At 41.9% G+C, this 22,835-nt stretch overlaps 2 protein-coding genes and 1 long non-coding RNA gene across 5 annotated transcripts in view; 1 reads left to right on the forward strand and 2 right to left on the reverse strand.

Moving 5' to 3' along the window:
* The window catches only part of RADX (RPA1 related single stranded DNA binding protein, X-linked), a 22,803-nt gene extending 21,954 nt beyond the window's left edge, over nucleotides 1–849 (reverse strand). Inside the window, exon 1 of the mRNA XM_035326548.1 lies at nucleotides 243–849. Coding sequence (XP_035182439.1) covers nucleotides 243–834 — 592 coding nt within the window. The 5' untranslated portion in view covers nucleotides 835–849. The remainder of the gene's footprint in view (nucleotides 1–242) is intronic.
* Nucleotides 1–20,827, forward strand: part of LOC118167266 — a 25,795-nt gene extending 4,968 nt beyond the window's left edge. The window contains exons 2-3 of the long non-coding RNA XR_004751064.1: nucleotides 3,503–3,508; nucleotides 20,816–20,827. This is a non-coding gene — a long non-coding RNA (uncharacterized LOC118167266). The remainder of the gene's footprint in view (nucleotides 1–3,502; nucleotides 3,509–20,815) is intronic.
* The window catches only part of NRK (Nik related kinase), a 91,807-nt gene continuing 75,850 nt past the window's right edge, over nucleotides 6,879–22,835 (reverse strand). For all 3 annotated transcript variants that reach the window (XM_035326546.1, XM_035326545.1, XM_035326547.1), the window contains 3 exons: nucleotides 19,960–20,119; nucleotides 10,938–11,077; nucleotides 6,879–10,103 (listed from right to left, as the gene is read on the reverse strand). In XM_035326546.1, coding sequence (XP_035182437.1) covers nucleotides 10,020–10,103; nucleotides 10,938–11,077; nucleotides 19,960–20,119 — 384 coding nt within the window. In that variant the 3' untranslated portion in view covers nucleotides 6,879–10,019. The remainder of the gene's footprint in view (nucleotides 10,104–10,937; nucleotides 11,078–19,959; nucleotides 20,120–22,835) is intronic.

The following is a 22,835-nucleotide window of genomic DNA, read 5'->3' on the forward strand; positions in this document are numbered from 1 at the left end:
AGTCCTGAGCCACCTGTGTGTAACTGGGTCATCGATATGTAACTGTAAGGAGAGGCACACGTGCAGGACGACGCGGAGCGCTGTCCGTCAGCCGGAAACCCACCTCGAGAGCGGCTGGCGCTCCGGGGGCACCCCCCTGAGGGGCAGGCCCCTCAAATCCCCCACCCGACCGCACACCCCCTCAGCACCCCACCCAGAGGAGCTCCGCACCCACCACCCCGTCCCCCCCGTCGCCCATTTACCGTCAACGTCCACCTTCTCCGGCGGCTTCTCGGCCTCCCAGGCGTCCCCGTAGGGATCCTCGTTGTTCCAGAGCGGCAGGTAGTGCTTCCTCTCGCCGCGCAGGGGCGGGAGGCGCGGCGCTGAGGCGACGGGCACGGGGTCGGCGGGCGGCTCCCCGGCCAGCCGCTCGACGCCCTCCAGGCAGGGGAAGCCGTAGCGGAGGCGCCGCTCGTCGTAGAGGTAGGAGCAGCGCGTGAGGCGCAGGCGGTCGCCGGCTCGCAGGTGGCCGCGCTGCACCAGGCCGTTGAGGCTCGGCGCCAGGTGGCAGCGCTCCTGCCGGGAGTCGTCCGCCAGGGTCACGTCGTACCAGTACTGCGGGGGCACGGCGGCGGGGCACGGAGGCGACGGGGGGGACGGCGGAGCCTCGGCCAGGTACCGCTCCACCGCCACCACCGTCAGCGGCGGCGTCTCGGCGGGCGAGGCGCTGAGGAGGGAGGCGCCCCGCGCCGCCTCGAAAACCCTGAGCAGCCACGAAACCTCCCCGCCGCCGCCTGGGGAGGTGGGAGCGCTGTTGTCGTTAGGGTCGGGCGGATCCGGGCCGGGTTCCTGCATGACAGCTTCCTCGCGGCTCCTCCCGCCGGGGAGAGCGGCGGGAGGAGGCGGCGAAGGCGGCGGTAAAGGACGGCGGCGATGGCGGGCGGCCTCCTCCTGCTGCTGCTGTCAGGGGCTGAGCCGCGGCGCCGCCATGGCGCGGCCGGGGGCGGGGCTGCTGCGCGCGCGCGTTCCAGTCAGAGCGCCCAACGGTCGCGGTAACGGGGGGGGGGGGGGGACGGTGACAGGAAGGCGGCCCGTCCGGACCCGCCCGGACCCGCGGGGCTGTCCCCCCGGCTCCTGCAGCCTCCCCCCGGTGACAAACGGGGTGGCTGCTCGGCCCCGGCACGCCGAGGGGGCTCCCTGAGGCACCTGCTCCTCCGCCCGGTATTTCTTTGAGGGTTTGACCGCGCGCCTAACGGTGCCCCCGTGCCCTCAGGGCGATAACCCCGGAATGGTATTTGTCTTCTTGGTCGTTGTGGCGTGTTGGCAGTCATAGCCCCCGATGCTTTAAGCTGCTCGTATCTGCCTCCTCTGCTGTTCCCAGCAGCGGTGGATGAGTTAACATCCAGCTGGAGGAGCTGCTCCTGGTGGTCCCCAAACATGAACTTTTTATTACTGACTTTCATCCCTCTGCCACCATCAAGGAGATTCTATTCCCCTTTATGATCCCATGATCACTTCAAATATTAATTGAACTTCTGGGGCTAAGGATTTTGTATTTAAAACTTTATTAAATTACTATTATTATATTACTTTATAAATTAGCACTTGCTAATATATAAATACATATAGCAATATATATATATTAGCACTTGAACCTATTATATTAGAACCTATATATTATAACCTAACAGGCTATAAAGCCTACATAAAGCTGAGCTCCCCTGCTCAGCAGGACAGAGCAGGAAGGCAAGGTAAGTAAGGATAAAAGGGCCAGAAGAGAATCACAGAATCGTTAAGGTTGGAAAAGCCCTCCAAGATCATCTGGTCCAACCGTCCCCCTTCCACCACCGTCACCCACTAAAAGAGAAGCCGTGCCCAGTACTTACCGTGGCACCAGTCCAGGTTACTTTTAGAAATCCAGAAGACCAAAGTGGGGCTACAGCCTAGGCCAAATGCTGGGCCAAAAGCATTTCTCGGTGAAGGACTGTATTCTCAGGCTGCTGCCTTTGCAGCTGGAGCTTTGGCCATAGGGAAACTGGAAAAGCTGTTGCTTGAACCATTTAAAACAGACTAAAATTCAGACATTGGGGTATAAAATCTTTACTGGCCTTTGTACTACCCTAGTAGTTGGATGAATTTATGGATTTTATGTAATAGTGCACTCCTTATTGAGGAAAATTGATATTAGTCATTCTTGCTGTCTATGTTGAAGCCAGAGTATTGACTAAAACTTTAACGGTTGTTGTTTTTTTGTTTCATTTTCCACCATAAACACACATTCTTTGTGTGGACTGATAAAGTGGCGTTTGTGATTTAAGAAGTGAACGCAACCCAAACACCTTTTTAGTGAGATCACACAGGATATGATTTCACATCACATGCAAACCGTACCCAGGGAGCCAATGGTGTAGAATTTTTCGACTGTTAAGTGAGTCACTAGGCAGTATGAGGGAAACCTGTGGACTGTTCCCAGCTGCTCTGCACTGTGCTTGTGCTGTAATTTGCAGAAGAAATGTATTTTATTTAGAGCAGTACTAATTGGTATGTGTACCACCACCGTCTTCAGGATTTATTATTGTGAGTCACTGGGCTTTGACTCAGGAAAACGATGAAGCTGTAGCTTTTATGGAGTGATAAGGGACTAATATGGATGGATAGCAGAGTTAATACTTTATAAATTTTTGATAAATTTGTATGCATTGGAGTTTCAGATACAAGATAGCTCCTTTCCCAGAGACTTGGTCCTGCTGCCTTCTTTCTCACCAGCAGGTGTCTAGCTAACATACCAATTTAGAAACTGAAGCAGGGCAAATCTCTCTCTGACTGCACGTCAACAGTGGGCTTCAATGACCAGTTACATCTTTAGTTCCTCTAGATGTCACCCTGCCATACCTGACCAGTGGGATGGGATGGATGGAGTCTGAGATTGTATTAGAAACCAGGAAAGTTCAGAAAGACTTGGAGAAACAGTAAGGAATGGTGACAAGCCGTCAAATGGCCGCATCAGAATTTAAAAAGTTAAGAGCCAAGGATCTCAGTTATGGACAACACACCTTCAGAAAACCAGCAGTCAGCCTCTATAGCAGTGAGGAGCAGGCTATGCTGAATAGGAGAACCGTACTACATTCTGTAAAATACTGTTTCATACATATTAGCAAAATGAAAAGCATAAAAGTATACGATGTGATGCTGTAGATTTAAAAAGAAATGCGTTACCGTGCAAGATCATAAAGCAGTTGTTTGCCACAAGGTGTTCTGAGGACAAAAAATAAAATAGCCTTCCCAGTACGTTTCATCCTCATCTCTTAGGTGCTTTTGTTAACTCAACCTTGAAAATAACAGGATATGATTAAATAAATCTAAAATAACATTTGAGGTGCCTGCCCAGACAACATGCTCTTGCCCTTTAATCAGCTCTCTGCATTCTGAAGAACAGTTTAAGAAAGCAATGGGCTATCAGCAGGAGGATCTCTTACACTTTTGTTCTGTGGTGTTGGAGTCTACGAGAAAACCTTGAATACAGATTGCAGTTTGCCCGTGTTTCATTTAACTTAAATGCAGCTGTCTAAAAAGGGCGCTGAAGTTGTAAGATAGCTTTTATGATGGTCTTTGGAGAACCAATTTAATTCCAGAGCAATTCGGTACCATGGAACAAACCACTTTTTAATATAAAACAACGATAAAATTAAAATGTCACTTCATTCGAGCTCCAGCAGCAGTAGGTAATACAGAACTACTTACAGTTTGTTTGATATACTCTGTAGCTTGCATTGTGGGCATGCGTATAGCTGTATCTTGCTGCCTACCTGTACTCTTTTACAAATTACATTATTTGTAATACTTGGCGCTTTTTTTTTAGCAAATATTTGGCAAATTACAAAGTATACAAAGATATTTTAGTTTCAGGTATGATAGGAGATAACCCCAAAACCACAGACTTGCATTGCTTTCTTTGCAGAAGTGTATTTTTGTCATAGAGACAATAGAAATTTTTGTTTATGCCGTTAGGTGCAGCACGGATACAACTTAGAACAGGGCAGTTCTAATGAGTCACAGTAGGTTTGAAGGGCTCTTAAGGTAGGGTGGTTTTTTTCCAGGGAGAGAGGAATTTTTATGTCTCTTATTAGTGCCTGCTAATGCCTTCCCTTCCTGGCTATTTTTAGCAGCCCTATAGGTTCTCAATAAACAGTTGTTTAATTACGTTGGATAGAATCTAACAACCATCTCACTGCTGCTTTTTGGCACTGACGTGCTTCTTTTGTGCAGCACATTACAGAACATACGGCATAAAAAAAATGCAAGTGTGTAGGGCTAGAATGAAGTGTGTGTGTGGAGGAGGACTAGGCAAGTCACGTATTAGTGTGACTGTGGCTGCTGCCTTAAGAAGGGTCATGGAGAGGCCTGGTCTTACTTGTTGATGTCATAAAGCTGTCCCGGAGTCCAGTGTGCACCTCTTCCGTGATTTGCGTTTATGCCAGCAGCTGTAGCACATGAACCAGTGCAACGGCACATGGATGGAGCCTGGAACTTGCTCCTGCATGTCCAAGTGCATTCACTTTCTAGCAATTTGCAACTTTCTGTTTTCATAATAGCATTTCAGTTGAACAGCTCGGGATGGGAGCAGGAGAGGATCATGAACAAGGATGAGCAGAGAAAGACTAGTTCTATTTTGTTGCTAGACAGTTGAATTTTACTTACCGGTTATGCAAACAAGTGCCTTAGTTGAGCCAGTTTGCTTTTTGTTTAGTCATTATTTGCCACATCATCTTACTACAGTGAAGGGTAGGATGAGAACACAGAATCACAGAGCAGCTCGGGGTGGAAGGGCCCTCAAAGCCCACCCAGTTCCACCCCCTGCCATGGGCAGGGACACCTCCCACCAGCACAGGCTGCCCAAAGCCCCATCCAGCCTGGCCTTGAACACCTCCAGGGATGGGGCATCCACAGCTTCTCTGGACACCCTGTTCAGTGCCTCACCACCCTCTGAGTGAAGAATTTATTCCTAACATCTAATCTAAATCTCCCCTTTTTTAGTTTAAAACCATTCCCCCTTGTCTCCCCGAGCAGAATGTTGCTCTCTATCTTTTTTATAAGCTTTCCTTCATATTAAGTTGCCTTCTTATGACCATGCCGTTCAGGCTGGAGCAAAACACCTGCTGGGACTTTGGGAGATAGGCTTTTGCAGGAGATTATACTGAGCACACGTGAACGTTTATTTTTCTATCTATAACTTGGCCAAAAATGGAGAAGCATTACTGGGAATGGCAAATGGGTTTCTATTTTCACAGGAGTACACCTTTTGTAAAAGGTACAAAGGTGGGTTTGCTGGTTACTTTCTAAGTTCTGCTTCCTGAAACTTTTGTAGAGAAAAGCCTGCCAGTTTGTTTATCTGTCTGGTTTTTATGAAGGGAGAAATTTGCTTCTGTCTTTTTGTAAAAACAAACATGGACAAATATTTGCCTTAGATTTTTTCCTGGCAACAGCAGAACCATCTTAGTGGAGTTAAAAAAATAAAAAAATAAAAAAAAATGATGGGGAAGATGGAACCCATAGCCACGCCTCTGAAAAATCTGACAGTATTAAAAGCAAAGAGAAAAATAGGGCTTAAGAAGACTGGGACTTCTCACTGCGTGTTACCAACCTTTGCCAAGGTAACACTTACCTACAGTCAGAAAACAAAGGGTCACCTCAAGAGAGTAAACCCTGGGGTCCTCACCTGCAAGTCTTGACCCATAGCTGGAGCTGGGTACAAGGTATTTCACTCTGGTTCTAGAAAACATACTCTTTATTTCAATATATATTTTTTAAATTAAAAAAAAATCATCATATATGTATATTTTTTAAAAGTATCCTTTCCAACTCCAGTACTGGCATAAATGACAAATTTCCTAATTCTCACCCTTAAATGCTACAGCTACAACGCGCCATCACTTCTCACATCAGGTAAATTTCATATGCAGCAACAAAGGTGACATGAGCATACCTGAGAAGAAGCGAATGGGCTACACTGGCATTCAGGTTGATATTCATAAAACCAGTTCTTGCTGTGTCAGTGCCTGCAAGCTGTTGCTTCTCTCCAGGTCCACTGGGGGTGTGTGCAAGGAAAAGGCGGACGCACGGAAACTCGGGTGTAAAGCTCGTTAGCAGCACAGCACACACAGCGCAGCGCTGGCTGTCACCGTTACGTGCATTCTGTGGAGCCTGAACTCTTGCTGTCACCTCAACATCTTTATCCGCTGCAGGGAAATACGTTATTTCATCTCTGCAGGCAGAAAGAGCCAGGCATTTCCGTAGGTGTGCTGACTGGGTTTCGAAAAGAAACAAAGCTTTATACGACTTTTACAATAGTTTATGCCAAGACAACAAAATTTTACAAGGACAGCATTAATTTTCATTTTCAGGGTTTTTTTATTAGTTTCAGTTGTACAAGTTGAACATTAGGGAACGATAAAAAAACACATACATGACGTACAGTACACAGCTTGCATCGTTCCCTGGTTTTGGAGACACGCGTCAAGGGTCAGGCTGCAGAATAGAGTTCACCTGTTCTTAAATGAAAGCAGGCACATAAAAAGCGATCTCGCTGCAGTGTTAGTGCACACTTGGTCAGGCAAATGCAATGTTAGGAGCACCACCTGCCGTTAGGCAACTGCATGTACCAAAGGAACAGGGGTGTGGAACCGTAACGTTCTGCCCTGCTGCCCCTATCGCGTTTGTTCGCATCAAAGTGAAATGAGAGGAAAACCAAACTGCTCGGCAGTTCACCCCGTGGTCCTAAGAGTTAGAGAGAGGGTACATACAGCCAGAGAAACTCCTCACAGAATGAAACCACAGAGCTGATACACATTTTGCATAGTTAAATTTATGTTAGGAAAACCTCGGGTCTCCATTTTTTTTTTCTTCCAGCCTTTGAGCTTTTGCTTTAATAACCATTGAGAACACCCTCACTCAGAGTACTGACCACCCAGTCACTCCAGATACCTTTCTATCTCTTTGGTTACTTTCCTTAATGTTTCTTAACTTTTATTTTTTATTATTCCTCGTACAGCAATACACCCGTTCCAGACATCCACTGCCTCCCTTTGGCTACTCTTGTTTATTTTCTTCAGCTTTCCCCTCCTTTTCAGTTACTTCTACTCTCTTCAATTACTCTTCTCAACATCTCTGCGCTCTTTCTCATCTTCACCCCTTCTGATTTTCTCCTGATAGAGAGAAAATGACACATTCTTCTCCTTGTTACACCTCATTGCCTTACTATTTGGAATACCACTTCTAAATCCTTTAAAAGCTTTCACCTCCAAGGTCCTGATTCTTTCCATATTTACACACGGATGTTAATCCCAATAATTCCAATGGTTTACATGCAAAGTGAAAATCCAATCACTGACTTGAATCATAGCTCAATAGAAAAGAGAACTAATAGAAGGAAGCAGAACGAGAGTTTAACATCTTAATGCAGTAGCACACATCCCCTCTCTCAAACCCAATTTGTTTTTCTTGGTAGAGAGCTAAACATCTTTACGGAGCGTCAATTTACTGTCAAACTTCTCTGTTGCAGTAATATTAAACAAGTTTGATGACATTTTGCTTTAATCTCTTGGCATGCGCTGATCTGAATATCCACTGTACTCTGTTAAATCCGTTTAAACTAGTGTCTAGCATCAGGAAAAACCTGCCTCCTACCTGTCGTTGCCAAAATGGGAGAAGGGAAAATTTCACCTGCTGTCCATGTTATGCAGAGGCTGCTGTGATAAGCACATTAAAAATACTGTAGAGCAGCCTGGGTCACTGATTGCTTATAGTAAGAGCGGTTTTGCAAGCAAGTTTTGCACACCCACTGGGTACAAAATGAAAGGTGTTCTTTCTTCACAGCCTCTTAGACTTTTATTTGAAGTAAAAGCAAGTAAATTGTAATTCTGATTGTAATTTCTTTTGCTTGTAGTTTTAACATCTCTGTTTTTGTTGTTTTTTGTTTGTTTTTGGTGACAGATGAACAAAATAAGCCCAGTGCTCAGTGGCACAGGGAGCCAAGCCAGGCTAAAACATGTTTGTTTTGCTCATTTGTCCCAGCCCTAGCATGGACAACAGGTAGGAACATTACTACAAATAGCTGGAGACCTGATTTCACACAGCTCTGCCCGAGCAGTACACACCACTCGGATTCTAAAATTTTACACACAAGCTGATCACTTGCATACATTTAAATTTACTTTGAGTATGTAACTGCATATCTTTTTTAGTATGGCTTAGGCTTATTTTTTTTCCTGTAAGTTTAACCATTTAAGAGGAAAATACTTCATAAAAAACACTATACATTTTGAGATAAGCTAGTGCTCATGAAAAGTGCTAGGTTAATATCTTTGGAAAGTGCAGTCCTCCACATAGCCAAAGAACACAGAGAAACAGTGTTGGCATCTCTATCTTCCTGCAGCAGTTGAGGTGCCACCATGGGGAAGAGGCAATTAGTCCCTAGTTTGATTCTCTGCTGATATTATATGGAAAAATACCAATTCTGGAGCTGATGGTTGCAGGCAGAGCACCCATCAGTCACAAAATGATGGCTAACACTACCTTAATTTGACATGCTGTACAAAACAGCTACCAGTTTTAACAGCTTTATTTCTCCTCTTCTTAGCAAATTTTGAATCATCATCCTTGAGGTAGACAACCAGATATTCCAATACACTTTCCCTGCACCTTCCAGTATCACATATTTCAAGTAAAAACAAAACCATTTTCAAACACTGTAGCTATCAATTTCACTTTTGCCTACAGTGTCATCCATACTATATCATGTCTGGAATAAGCTCTTTTGTGTTACACTTGATGCTTTACATTTTCAAAGCACATCTAAATATCAGCTAAATGCCGACTGCATTAAACCCTACAATTTAGTCACAGAATGTCTGTTTAATTTTATGGCCAAGTTACATGCCCCTGAGAACAGAGTTTATGCAGAAACACTGGCACCAATAACACTAGTAGATGCAGCTTTATTTAGATGCAGTTAGCATAGAAAGCACCTGAAATTATTTATATTTTCTTATTTATAATAGAATAACTCTGGATATTTTCATAACTATATTAAGAATACATTTGTTAATACCCATTTTGGAAAGATTATATTTACACACAAATACATGAAGACTTGTTGCTGAAAGAGCAAGAAGGAGAGAAAAGAAGGTGCCTGATCCTGTGCCCTTATATACATGGGTAGTGCCATTAAATCAACTCACATGAGTATAGGTCCCTTGTTTGAGTGAAAATTACAGGTTCAGGTCCCTAACACTTTATGCATACATGATTTTGACAAACTACTATTTAAACTGTTTTTACAAATACATTCTACAGTAACTGTGTCTATGGGCTCAGGCGTCCGGCCCTGAGAGAAACACCAAGTCTGTCCCCTGCATTTTGTAAAACCTACCACGTGGGGCATGTCCCGAAGTAGCTGCTTTTACAGCTCTGCAGTGAAATGCGCACATTCTCCCTACCGCAGGACACGATCCCTCAGCGTCTGCGTCTGAGGTAGGCCCCTTTGTGAAAAGTCACTCTTCCACCGATTGTAAGACTCACACTAGTGAGTCCTGTTGCAACAGTAAAACTTGCTCAAAATAAAATAAAAAACAACCAAAACCCAAAATAGATTCCAATTTGCCATCCAACTTGTTTGTTTTTATATCTACCTATAGATGTTGCTGTCCAAAAAAAGAAAGAGACTTCAGTTCAAGGTGACAATATTACATTGTCTGTAAAAAAGGAAATTGTAAACTCTTCTGAGTACAGGGACTTTACATTCTTCATTAAAGTTGCTCTAACACTGTGAATACAGTCTTGGTTTGCAACATGTTTGAGAAGACAAACTAAACATGTTTGCAGTAATTTGATAGGAAAATTGAATTCTTTCCTAACAGAAAGAATATGAATTCTATATGACAATATTTTTGTAGGTAAAAAGTGCAAATTTGCATATATTACCTCCAAGCATTTTACACTGCTAACTACAGGGAATTTCAAAGCATCCTTCATTCTGATGTGATTTACCAGTTAAATAGTACATTTTGACCAAGAGTCATAAAGTAAATTTGACTGCTGCCTCCTGACTGTACAGATGCAAAGAACACCTAGAAAGGGGGAGAAAGAAAAAGAAAAAGAAAACATAAATTACTGTCAGTGTACATTTATGAGAATATTTTTATACATGAAATACGAGAGAACATTACAGTCCAAAGTACAAGGATATATAAATCACACCTCAATTTTGATTCCATAAGAAACTTTTTAAAGGGAAACAGTGCTTGTACTACAACTGGGGTGTATTTTTTGGTATCTGTATTTTTCTATTTAGAAATTCACATGAACATACTTTAAAATAATTAATCTAAACAGTTTAGGGGACCCAGTTTTCTAAATAAATCAGTGGGACTAAACAGGTTTCAGAGAACATTTATGCAGCACTGCTGGGCCATATGCAAGAAATCATACTTGATTATCCATTCTCCAGGTGCCTTCAGTATGTGAAATCTTAGTGCCTTTTTTTTTTTCTTGTTTGTTTTGACCTTGATGGCTGCTCTGAATTACATGTAATTTTGGCAGCCCAGGAGAAGCAGTCCTGTATTCAGGCATTATCAGAGCTGGCTCACCAGTCCTCCCCACTGCATGTGCTGTGCTGGAGTCTGCCCAGTCATCAATATCTGTATTTTTTATCACCACTGAAATCAGTTAGGGCTAGGTGGAATAGGAGTTGTAACATCACTGGGTAAAGTAGGGCTGTGTCAAGGTGTGGAATATCCACTGCTTTGTGGGTTCACTGACAACATTTGCTTTGGTGGGGAAAATTATACTAAGGTAAGAAAAAAACAGTGTAAATACATAGTTAAAGAAATTAAATGGTCTTAGTCTTGTAGATGAAAATTACTTGGTTTTGCTCAATCAACACACTGTACTCATCTCCGTACCTTGTCATTTCTTTCACATAGAAATTTTAGCTTCTGCGCTTTCTTGTGCATAAATACTCCTTCCAGATTTCCTGTTTCCACAGAGCGCAATTCAATTGCCTTCTCTCCCCAGCCCATGACCTGATTAGATTGAAGGTAAGCTAAAAGAAGAAGAAAAAAAAAAGATCTAAGTTAAAAAACGCCACCAGTACACTTGCCTGTTACTATTTGTACACAAGTAATTAATCTCATGCAAGAATGTTTTACAGAACTGAGCCCCACATGCAGGTACAGGCAGTCATTTGGGGGAGTCCAATATATAGCTGGAATACAGTGCTAGTTTCAAAAAAAGGGATTCACACACAAAACCTTTGCTGATACATTTTTAAAGGCTTAATTCTTAGCTTCTTATGCAGAGTTTGAAAAAAGAGACCATGTAGAGACAATTTTAAAGCAAAAAAGAGAGTGTTGAGAGTGTTTTATGTTTCTAAGCATTTTTTTCCTATTTTTCTTTAATTCTGTTCCTTACTATTTCTAGTGACTCCATTCTAGTTGCACTATTGTTTTAACTCCTCTATAGAAGAATGAGGGTAACCAGAACAAGATTCATTCACCTCTTCTTTAGTTCACTCAAGAGCCTGGGACCTTTCTTTCTTTGTTTTTCCTATAATAGTTAGTATTTTTTGTTGTATGGATATAGGCTGTGAAAATTAGCCGTGTGGGCTGCTGCTATTTAACAGCTGAAAGATTGATTCTTGCCTTATGTCAACACAGACTGAAGCATTTCTGTTTGATAACAACGTATTCTGAATGACTCAAGTTTACACAAGAAGTCTTGGGAACAGAAACTGAATTTCAGTTTCTCACTTATTTTGGACTCCACACTTACCTAAAGTACGCTATCAAATGTGCAACTTGTGCCTGTTTGGTGTCTCATCCTTTGTTCACTCTATGTGTCCAAGAAAAATCTTGACTGTCTTCTCCATAGCCATCTATTAGGAAGTTAGGTATGTATTTGCTGCTAAGTTTGAGTTAGTCTGAAACCTAAATGCTTTGGAATCTGAGACTAAGGCATGATTAATTTGCTGTCCTTAGCTATTGTCTTCCCATAATTTGTTTTTGGATATAAGCAAAGAAGACAGGTCTTTTCCAACCTGAATGATTCTAAGATACTCCAGCACTGTGGAAGCCTGCTGTGTTACTCCCTTCAAATCTGGCAACCAGATGAGAAGTCAGGATAGTGATGAAGGAGTTAACACCACAGACTTCAAATTAGGCACAGTTTCAATGAAAATCCTCTGATTACTGTATGTATTGGCTTCCAAGGTAAAAAACACATTATTTATGCTCTAGATAGCCAATGCTCAGAAATTATTATTCTTGCTCAACTATGAGTTGCTTTTTCATTAGTCCGAGAACTGTGGTGCTCTGAAATATTCTAGAGGAAACATGTGCGTTTGACTGGTTTTTAGCTTCAGAGGACAGTGCTTGCCTGTCCTACTTTTTAATGCAAACTTCTGTTCCTTAAAACCTTCCACGTTGATTCAGATTTTGTCTAAAAACTAAGCTTTCAATACACACTGATAACACAAAGCAAAAGCCTGTGATCCCACTTTACAAGGACAGGAGAAAATAAAGGAAATATGTTCCAGTGGCTGTATATTCTTCTTGTAGCAGTTGTTGATTTAATATTAACTTGGAATCCTTGTTTTATAATCCTTGTTCAGATGTGTGAAAACTATACCTCCTTGGAAACATGTCTGCTTTGGGTACAGCGCTGACATTTTAGTCTCCCCCAAAGTCTATTAACTTTCCCCAAATCTGCTTAAGTAGGCTTCTCTTGCAGTTATTCTTTACACACCGAAGGCTTCCCTGCCACTAGAGCTGAAAGCAAGAAAATCACTTCCCAGTGTCCCAGTCACATGGAAAGAGGAATAAACCACTCTACGAAGAGCAAAACAGCATTGAGGAGCTGAGGATAAGTGAGAGAAGAGGGTGGAGAGCAGGGGGGATATTTTTTGAAATCAAACACCTGAAATCGGTATTTTTTAATTCTTATTCTTTATGCTTAATTTCCTAGCCTGTATGACAGACTGCTGTAGGCAGCAAGGAAGGCTCATTCTGGCTTGCTGCATGATGAGCATCAGGGCAGCACCCATCCAACATGCAGTCACCTAATAAAGCAGGCCTAGACCACACAAAGTAAAGCTAAAGATATGATACTCAGACATCTGCTAATTTGGTAACATCTGACACCACATTAACATTTGCAAACACACCAGACACGCAGGTAGGCTACGATTCTGGGGGGTGGGACAGCAAGGCAGGTGTGTGTACGTAAACGATAGAATGATGACATTCTGTGGCTACAGTTTAGTATAGGGCATGTAGGTCCACCATCAAACACCCAATCCACTCAAATTCTTCTTATCTTTTCCACTTTGTGAAATGTACTCTCAAGTTGTCAATACCCTATGTCTGTATCGGCTGTATCCATGTCTTTGGCAGATTTCAATTTGATAGCATCCTTGCAGGTCCTTGCATCCTTGAAAGCCCTGGATGACTGAGCTACTACTGCAATGTTCAGATGAGAACTGATCTCCCAAGCAGTATTACAATCGGAACGTAATAAAACAGATATTCCAACTTCAGCCACTGATGTTCTGCCGGCTGGCAAAATATACTGAGAACTCGTCAACTGACAGTGGCAAATGTCAGAGTACAACTAGCACAAAACTCATTCCTGCAGCAGAATCAAGAAGTTTTTTCTCTATCTGAAGATGTACATGCTAACAGAAAGACCCCATTATACCATTTGTGGGGTTGTCCACACATAACAATTTATACATGGAAATTAATTTGGAGGGTAGCAGGCTGTGAATTCAAAGTCCAGTACTGAGTTTTTATAACCTTCCTGTGAGAACACTTACTCTAGAATACAAATGTGCCATGTACAGTGAACTACAAGTGGATTAGATACTCAATAAATTCTACTCACTCTGGAACAAAAGCTCCTACACTATGTGCAATTTAGGAATAGTTCATTTGAGCCCACTTTTCACTTCATAAAGCTTTAGATAAAAATATTCCATGCTTCCAGCTGGCAACACTTAAGTATGTTTATATTACAATGCAAGATTGTACTGGTTTCTAGCAATCCTAGACACAGAGAGCTAGCTGCTCTCGTCTTTGGACAGCAGCTCAGCAGAAAAAACATATTGGCTCAGACTGATGTGCCAAAATTGCTTAAAGTTCTGGAGCGAAGTCATTCAGAGTTACCTGAGGCTCCTCTGCCTCACCTAGACTACCAGGTATTTAGAAGATGTACAGCTGTGCACGAGCTGTGGTTTTTGTTACACCAATTATACCAGCTGTATGCCCTGGAGATTACAGAATACACACCATAAACTCAGTAGAGGGAAGTGGGATCAAAATCAGCGTCTTAACATCATGAAAGCATTAGGAACGCTCTAAAATTGGGTCGAGACCACCTACTTGGTGTTTCCTGTTCACAGCGTGTATTAGCATCAGGTTGAGGAGAGCCCCCATTCACAGAACTGACTGCTTCAAGGGGAAATGGTTGAGAGGCAGAAAAGGTGAAAGAAATTACTGAGCCATACTGAAACCATTAGCTTTCTATGAAGTGCCACTGACATGAGCTAATGATCTCTTAGTCTCACATCAGTAGCATACTCAGTCTGAGAGAAGTGCACTTGGTGTCACAGAGCCCAGGTACCACTACAGTCTCACTTCCCTTCTTCAGTTTTCTTTTTGTCTTTAAATTCTTTCTCTTCAAAAATGCCTTTTCTGATCTCGTGTGCTGCATTTGGCTCATTGCCCTAAGCAGTTATTCCCAACTTATCTCTACATGAAAGCAGAATCAGATCAGCTTTTTGCGAAATAACATAAAATCAGGCTTTTCTGATTAGTGTTACAGAAGTAGGGCAGGACAGGACCTTAATGCACCTTCTCCTCCATCCGTATCTCTGTGCCACACCAGTATCACTTCTGACAGTTGTTCGTCTAATCTGACCTTAAAGGCCTCTAGCCCTTGAGACTCCGGAAATTCCCCGGGGCAACTGATTCCATGCAAACCAAGAGGCTGAAACGACCAAACCAAACATGAATTAAAAGATTCTGACCCACTTTTGCATGCGTGAGTCATGATACCAGACTCCATTTTATGAGGAACAAGGGAGCGTACACTGCTTTACTGAATTCCTTTTAGGAGAGGGTGAAATTCAACACAAAAATAAGTACTAAATTTTGCTTTTCTGGACACGTTTGAGAAAACTGCCTCAGGCCAGTACGCAGCTGGGCAAGAACTTTAAAAGAATAGCCAGTGACTTTACTGGCAGTAAAAGATAGCAACTATGAGAGACCATACAGATCTTAAAACTGACTACACTTCTACTGGACCCTTCTTTGGCCCTTCAGTCCAACCCAGGTGCTCTATGAAATCATGACTTCTATTGATTCCTGCCCTCTTTGGGAAAAGCATGTGGTGGTTTTTTTTCTACTTTTTATTTTGGGCAGAGCAAGATAACATTTTTTGTTGGTTTTAGACAAGTGAAAGGGAGATGTGTGTGTTGAGGGCTTGAATGAAGATAACCCACAGAGATACCAACAGCAGTCTGTGATGTTGCAAAGCTCAAACCCTGCCTCAAGCTCTCCCGTGATGCTGCTGACCTCTGATTCAGGACTGATTAGCTACTTGCGTGTACTTCTGTCTGCTGCCCATGCTTCAGAAGTCACTGCCCAGAGGTTAAACAATTTGGGGGAGGAAGACGGGAAGGAGACAGAAATTTCTCTTGTGCAATTCCATTAAATTGTTTTACTGCTATTACTTACATTACTTGAATATAAGTTTTCCTTTTTTATTTATTTCCCCCCGGACAAAGACCTAACACATACAGTTCCCTAACCACCCAAAGAAGAGCTACGACTAAATTTTTTGACTAGGAATCTTATTGTTTACTAAATACATCTTTATATGCATTTTTGTTCCAAAGCACGCCTGCTCTCAGCTGTTGCTTGCTCACTTCTGCAATTACTATTCCAGTGTAACTAATAACCTAAGTGAGAATTGTGTTTAGGGTGAGAGGTGGCTTGTTTGTTTGCTGGGGAAAACACTGCACAGGAGATCTGACCAACAAGAATCATTCAGATATAAGCAGGAGTTTCCTGTACATGAGTTGGCCAGCTAGTAACCCACTGGTAAGTGCATTGAAAGAGCACCACTGCAGGAATACAACCAGCTTTTGGTAACCCTATCTGTTTTTCCACATATCATGTTGATTTTAATACGTACACAGCAAAGGAAATCAGGACTTTTATTGGTTCCCTACTCTTTGGGAATATCCAGTTTTGTGCCAACTCTCCAAGCAGACATACTGTAAATAATTCATTACTCGCACAAAAGGGCAAAAGTGCTCTCAAATTGTATTAACTTGATGTTTCTTAAACCCTTTTTAAATCTTGTTTTATAGAAAGAAAACATAACAGCTCTATTTATATTTAGCCTTACATATATGAAATATCTTCCAGATTAAACAGGGATAGAGTACTTCAGCAATTTTAATTTCCCATTGGATTTGAGTTTCCTCTCTCCAATTTCTTATTAACAGATAGGTCACAGAGGTTCCAATTTAGAGACTGGGAGAGTAAGCTATATTTAGTTTCCCTGCCCTAAATCTATCAATTATCAGGCACTTTTTTTTTTTTTTTTTTTTAAGTCAAGAAACTCTTTATCAACTACAAGTTTTCTTTCAAAATAATTATTTAAAGAAACTAAGAACTGGGCAAAAGGTGGCTAGAGAGCACCCTGAGGTTAATACAAGACCCTCCTGTCTGAAGCACAGAGTGAAAAGTTTTGAGATAAACTCAGGCAGACTCCTGTCAGACCTTGTGAAGTCTGGAAATTCCAGAACAGGATCTCCTGTGAAACTTGCAAGTTCTCCCTACATTTGGCCACATAAATAACACAGTCGGACTTCTCTCCTAAGAGCTCATGTTTCTGTCTGGAGACTAGAATCTCAGAGGAACAAGAAGATGAATAGGAGCTGGTGGGAAACAAAATAACAGCTAACAGAACTGTTTAAAATTTGAGTTGTGTGTTGAGTAATAGGTTGGGTTAATTTGTTTTTAGCTGTAATGTGAATGTCAAATTGATCTTGTACCACACCACAACGACTGAAAATTTCTGTTTCAAAGAAATCCAGCTCTGAGACCTCAGTGCTGTGGCAGCAGTGATAATGCAAGAGTTCTCCAGTTAACATATTGGAAAATTTTCAGATGACAACTGAGAGGGGGTGTTTGAAGACTGCCTCCCTTCAGCTTTGGAATCTGCAGAATTATGAACAATGAAAGAGTGACACCTTTCCTTCCAGAGAAAACCTACGGTCTTGCTTTTTGAGCACTTGGGGAAGCTTTGCAAAGCTTTCTTAAGCTTACCATCATACAAATTTCATCTCACTCACTCTCTGCTACCTCAGTAGCATGCTTCATTGGACCTGCCTTAGCTACCTGTCCCCAAATGGGATGCCTCCCCTCTGGTGGTGCCCATCTCTCTAAATTGACCACAGAGAAAATCCCACAATTCACACGGACAAGACTGCTGTACAGTAAAATTCTTTAGACAGGATACCACCCTCAGAGGTGTGTCTGACTGCTTCCTATCTACCTGCCCTAAAACACTAACAAAAATGCCTAGGTCATTTTGTGCTGATGGCTTTCCATGCAAATCATTATCGTGGTTGCATACTGAAGAACAAGAGGAATGGCTATGTGAGCATGTGGAAAGGAGAATGTCCAAATGGCATTCTTTCTATTAAGATGTAATCAACCTTGAGAATTGAGAATATCACATCTAACCAGATGTAGGCAGAAAGAGGTTTTAAATGAGAGTAATTAGCTGGCACAGAGGATTGTATACTCAGCTGGCCCAAAGTGGTGAAGCTTTATTCACTTCAGTGCCAGCAGGGTATATGCAAGGAAATTTTTACTGAAGTTAAGGAATTATGATTCCCAGGCACAAGAACGCTTTACAAACCTATCTCACGTTTCTGTAGGTTTGATGATTCAGTACTTTCAGCAAGGTTAGGAAAAAGGACTTAAGCTCCCTCTGGTACACTTCAGAGGCATTCCTGCAAACTCTGTCCAGATGAAGTGAAAAAAGCTTTGAGGGCAATCAGGACCCAGTGTCACAAACTGCACATTTCCAAGCAGCAGTCATAAATATATGCAATCATTCTTGCCATAGCTCCCTTTATAAAGTGAGATGTAATAAAGCCTTTTGTTCCTTATGTATCAACGTTTGAAACACACAGTCTAATTATCTAATATCAGTGAATCTCTAGGCCATAGCATACAGTAAAAGCAGTATAACTAGAAAAGCCTGTAATAGCTACAAATAACATATATGCTTTAGCAAGTATTAAACATGAGATTAACCCCAATCTCAAGCAGGACAGTTACATAAATGCAGCTCATTTTAAAATTCTGTCTCTTCCCAAGGCAGGAAAAGGAATTCTAACCCACAAAGTACATGTGAAAAAAAAAAAAGTTTAAATATTTATGAAAATCCGATATCATATATGCACACAAGGTGTATAAGACATGACAGTTTTTTAAAAAAATGGTTCATGTTAAATAAGCTTGCTGCGTTTTTTAAGGCCTAAGGAAGTACTTCCCATAATGAAATGGGTCTTGAAAGCTGTCTCCTTGAGATAACATTCTTCAGTGCAGCTTCCAATTACATTCAGTGCTTCTTGTTAGAACTCTTCCTACCCTTCCCGAGTAATTGCTCTTTGATTATTGATTATTTCTTAGAGCATTTCTAACATTAATTCAGAGGGGATATAAAATTTCAACATATGAAGGATTATTAGATTTTCATATGAAAAACGGAGAATTGACTTGATAGATATTAATTGCGCCCTGCAGCTCTGAGCAGGGGCTGAAAAGCAGGGACAGGTGTATTTAGTGGAGGGAAGGAAATACTACACAGTCGGGTTATAACCTCACACCTGATTCTTGGAACTGAAGTACTTCTGTTGCTGAATTTTATAGTAACAGTGCAAAAAATACAAGTTCCCTTATAGCAATGTGTGTTCCAGAGGTGGGTTTCTTGCTCTCAGTACTTTTGAAAACCCTCTACAAACGATAGACTTGGTATTTCCTCAAGGGTGTTACTCTACTGATTTTAATGGACTTTTCCTAAAGCTACCCAACTAGAAGTGCAAGGAGAAAGGCGAACATGCTTCATTTTTCACTGTGGCATCCAGTTTCTGCCAAGCTAATAATTTGCTTTTGCACTATCTAAATGTCTTGGGCTTTTGCTGTTTGTTTGTATGTTTTAAGATCTGGAAGAACAGGAGTGAGACAAAAAAGAAATTAAAAGCAACTAATAATAAAAACAAAAATCTGCCTGTTATGTTCTTGGTTTTCCCCACACTTAACATGAAGCCCTCTGAGAAGGTGAAACAAGCAGATGTCCTGTGCAATACAATGAGAATCTCCTCCTACAAACCCACTGCAAACATGGAGAGACTGAGAATGTTGGAAATACCCTGTATTGTGAATTTGAAGTGATAAAATTAAGGGGCCATTTGACAGCAGTTACAGACCTTTTCAATAACCTGCCTTGCTATAGTTGTGAATTTTTACATAAAAATGCTATGGGCTATGAACAATCAAAGCAGAAAACAGGCACCTTTGTGTCTCTAATTCATGTAATTGTCTCTGTGAAAACTCTCTGGAGGCTGCACCCCCAGGGAAGCTTGGCTGTATAGTAAGGGAATGATGCAATAAACGGTACGACAAGAATACAAACCCCGTGATCCAAACTTGAAGACCCTGTTGCAATCGTTGGCTGTTTTCACATAAACATACGTAAATCTCTTTACTCGCCAGATATCTGTTTTGCTCAGAAGTTGCTTTATGTGCCATACAACCACTTTCACATAGATACAAACCTCATAAAGATGTCAGGTTTCATGCAGCAGAACCTTACATTTAATAAAACGCAGTTTTTCATACATACCTACAGATGCTGGCATTTCTCCCCACTGTAAAACAGTTTCCTTTGTGAAATGCCCATATATATCAATGTAGATGCCTTCATCTTCGTAGGCGAGTAACAGTTCCATTCCGCTGGTGTTTGGGAGGATGATAATGGCATGTGGGCGAATAGTTCCTTGGATCTAGAATCATATTTTGCTAAGATTTATATCAGAAAATGGACTGCAATTTTAGTGACGACATCAATCTAACTAGCTTGACAGAGCAATAAAAAGAACTAGCTCATGGAAAGTGAAAGAAACGCCTGTTTTCAGAAAAGCTGTACAGTTAGCCCCTGAAATGGGTTTTCTCCTCTCCTCTCCCCTTTAGATGTTACAGTAGGTTTGCAAACAAGGCAATGTTCAGTATTTCACTTTCTATTTGCTAGTATTAACGGGTGTCAAGAAGCCACGGAGCCACTGAGACACAATAATACTGACTTATTTATGAAACACCTGCATTATATAAATAGAAGACAGGTGAAATAAATTTGGATTCACAGTTATTTCAGAAGATGGAGGAAGAACAAAAGCTTCCACCTTCCAGGAAACCAGTGCTTTCACTTTCCATGGTATTTCCCTATCCCCACGCAAGCCAAAAACCCTGTAAATTTAACAGTATTTACAGCAAGCTGAACGTTGTACCTGGACCTTTCAAACACAAGCCACTCTATGTCCTTCCCTTCCCACATTCTTCCCTACAAATAGTTCCCCTTCTCAATGTTGCTCAGCATATGTCTTCTGCATGCCACAAGAAACAGTGCATTTCACTCACAGTAATTATTTTAACAGCTGGTCGATGCACTAGAATCTCTCCCGGAAGCCAACACATGTCCCAAGTGGAAAAAAAAGTCAAAGTATACAACTATGGAGGTGGGGTTTTATGAAAGCACTTGTGAACGAAAACAAGGAAAGCCTTAAAATCATTAAGAAAGTATTTCTTTTAGTTTTGTTTGTTAAAAGCACTACTCAAAACAGGATAACGAAACAGTCAATTAAACCACTACAATAAATCTTTCTAGGAAGCACAGGACTGGAGGTTCTGCATCACTTTCACAAGCCAGCAACACACAGATCTCTTTTCTTCAAGCACATACATTACACATGCCGGAAGGGCAGAATGAACAGTTAAAGAAGCACTGAAGCTGTACTTGCCCAACTGAATACACCCAGGCCAACCACTTGACTCCATGCCTCCGCAACAACTATCCGTAACACTAGAACGGGTATCCAGAGCCGCAGAGCAATTTTAATGCGTTGCCTTGGTACTCGCATGAGCGATCGAAGCAGGTAAGAGATGGAGAAAGAGGTGGGGAACCAGGAAAAGAGGCTACCAGAAAGCAAGAGTAGCTAAAGTCAGCCTGTTGAAGTCTGCTCTGTTGTCACTACAAAGCTCCTTGAGAAAATCATCCAGTCTATCAGATGCTCTTTGAAATAATAAAACGCTGAAAAAGACAGAGCTACTGTAGTGGCAGATTTATTTCAGGTCTAAAACTCTGAAGGGAAAATATATTTTTAGTACATGCTAACTTTTGGTTGAAGAGCACACGCAAATGGAGCCAGTCTTAAAGGTGCCCCACATCTTCAGGACAATCACCTGGGAAATCTCTCTCATCATGTGCATAATTATATCCGCAGCCCGTTGGAGAACTGCAGCCGCTCAGAAGGCTCCCCTTTTCCTCTGCCTTTCACATCTCGGGCAATTATGCTGATGATCTTTGTGACAAGTCATTATTCACCTCGCTTAGCAACCAACTTCCAGGGATGGCACGCAGGCATCACGCTTACATTTGTCAACTGATGTGAATTTTCCATAGCTGCATAGTTAAAGCTACTAATTGTTGGATTAAATATAAGCCATCTAACAACACAAACATTAAGGCCCTTAAACAACAAACAACGAAAAAAACAGCTCAGGTTTGTAGCAGGTGATTCAGCAGCCTGTTCTGAACACCCAGAGCAGTTAGTTTGCAATTAAGAGAGGTTTATAAACCATCATCCTTAAACAGTGTGGCCATCAGAAAACACAGGTGTGGCAGAATTTGAAGGCTGTCACTCGTCAGGGTGGCAGGCATGATCAAGTGGCTTGCCACAGGGCATGGGTTTTCATCTCGTTTGAAAACACCAGGCTGAGAGAGGGGGAAAAAATAAATAAAAAAGTTACAGGGTCTTGGACCAGGCTGCAACACGCAGATGTGGGATGAGATCCCTCCAAACCTCGAGTGTTACTGGAAGTCCCATCCCTTGGCACACATGGAAGCAGTGGCACCCATCAGCTAATGCTCTGCCTGTGTGGAGCTCTGCTGACTTCAGGGAGGGTTTTTCCAAGTGAGCATAGAAGTTCCCCTGCTGGGAGCCCCCCAGATGACTGGGGCCATGGGTACCCACTAGCTTTTTGGACTTAATCCCTTAAATTTCTGTGGCTTTTGGGACCCACAACTTTGAAATGAATTATCTAGAACAGCTAAGAAATAACAACAGAAGAAAAAAAGAAAGAAAAAAAAAGAACACAGACTTCATACTGGACAGCCCCATACCAGTCTTTTACTTTTGCAGAGGAAATACTTTGCTTTTAACTCGATTTAAGCTGTTTTTAGCAGTCAACATCATCTCAGCAAACAGGTACACCATGCAACATGTACGCATCAACCTGAAATCAACATCTTCATGCCACCTTCTGCTTGAAAACCTAAACAGAAAATCCTGAATTCTTCTGAATGTACGGACTGATTTCATGGGCAACTGAGCAGTAAGAAAATCGGCAAATTTATTTGGCCTGGAAGCTGGGTTTCTGCAGGGTCATGACTAAAAGGCAAATCACATTTTACACACTGAGCTCATGTAAGTCTTGTAAAATGAA

Source organism: Oxyura jamaicensis, chromosome 4 (assembly GCF_011077185.1).
Source record: "Oxyura jamaicensis isolate SHBP4307 breed ruddy duck chromosome 4, BPBGC_Ojam_1.0, whole genome shotgun sequence".
Classification (NCBI taxonomy): domain Eukaryota; kingdom Metazoa; phylum Chordata; class Aves; order Anseriformes; family Anatidae; genus Oxyura; species Oxyura jamaicensis.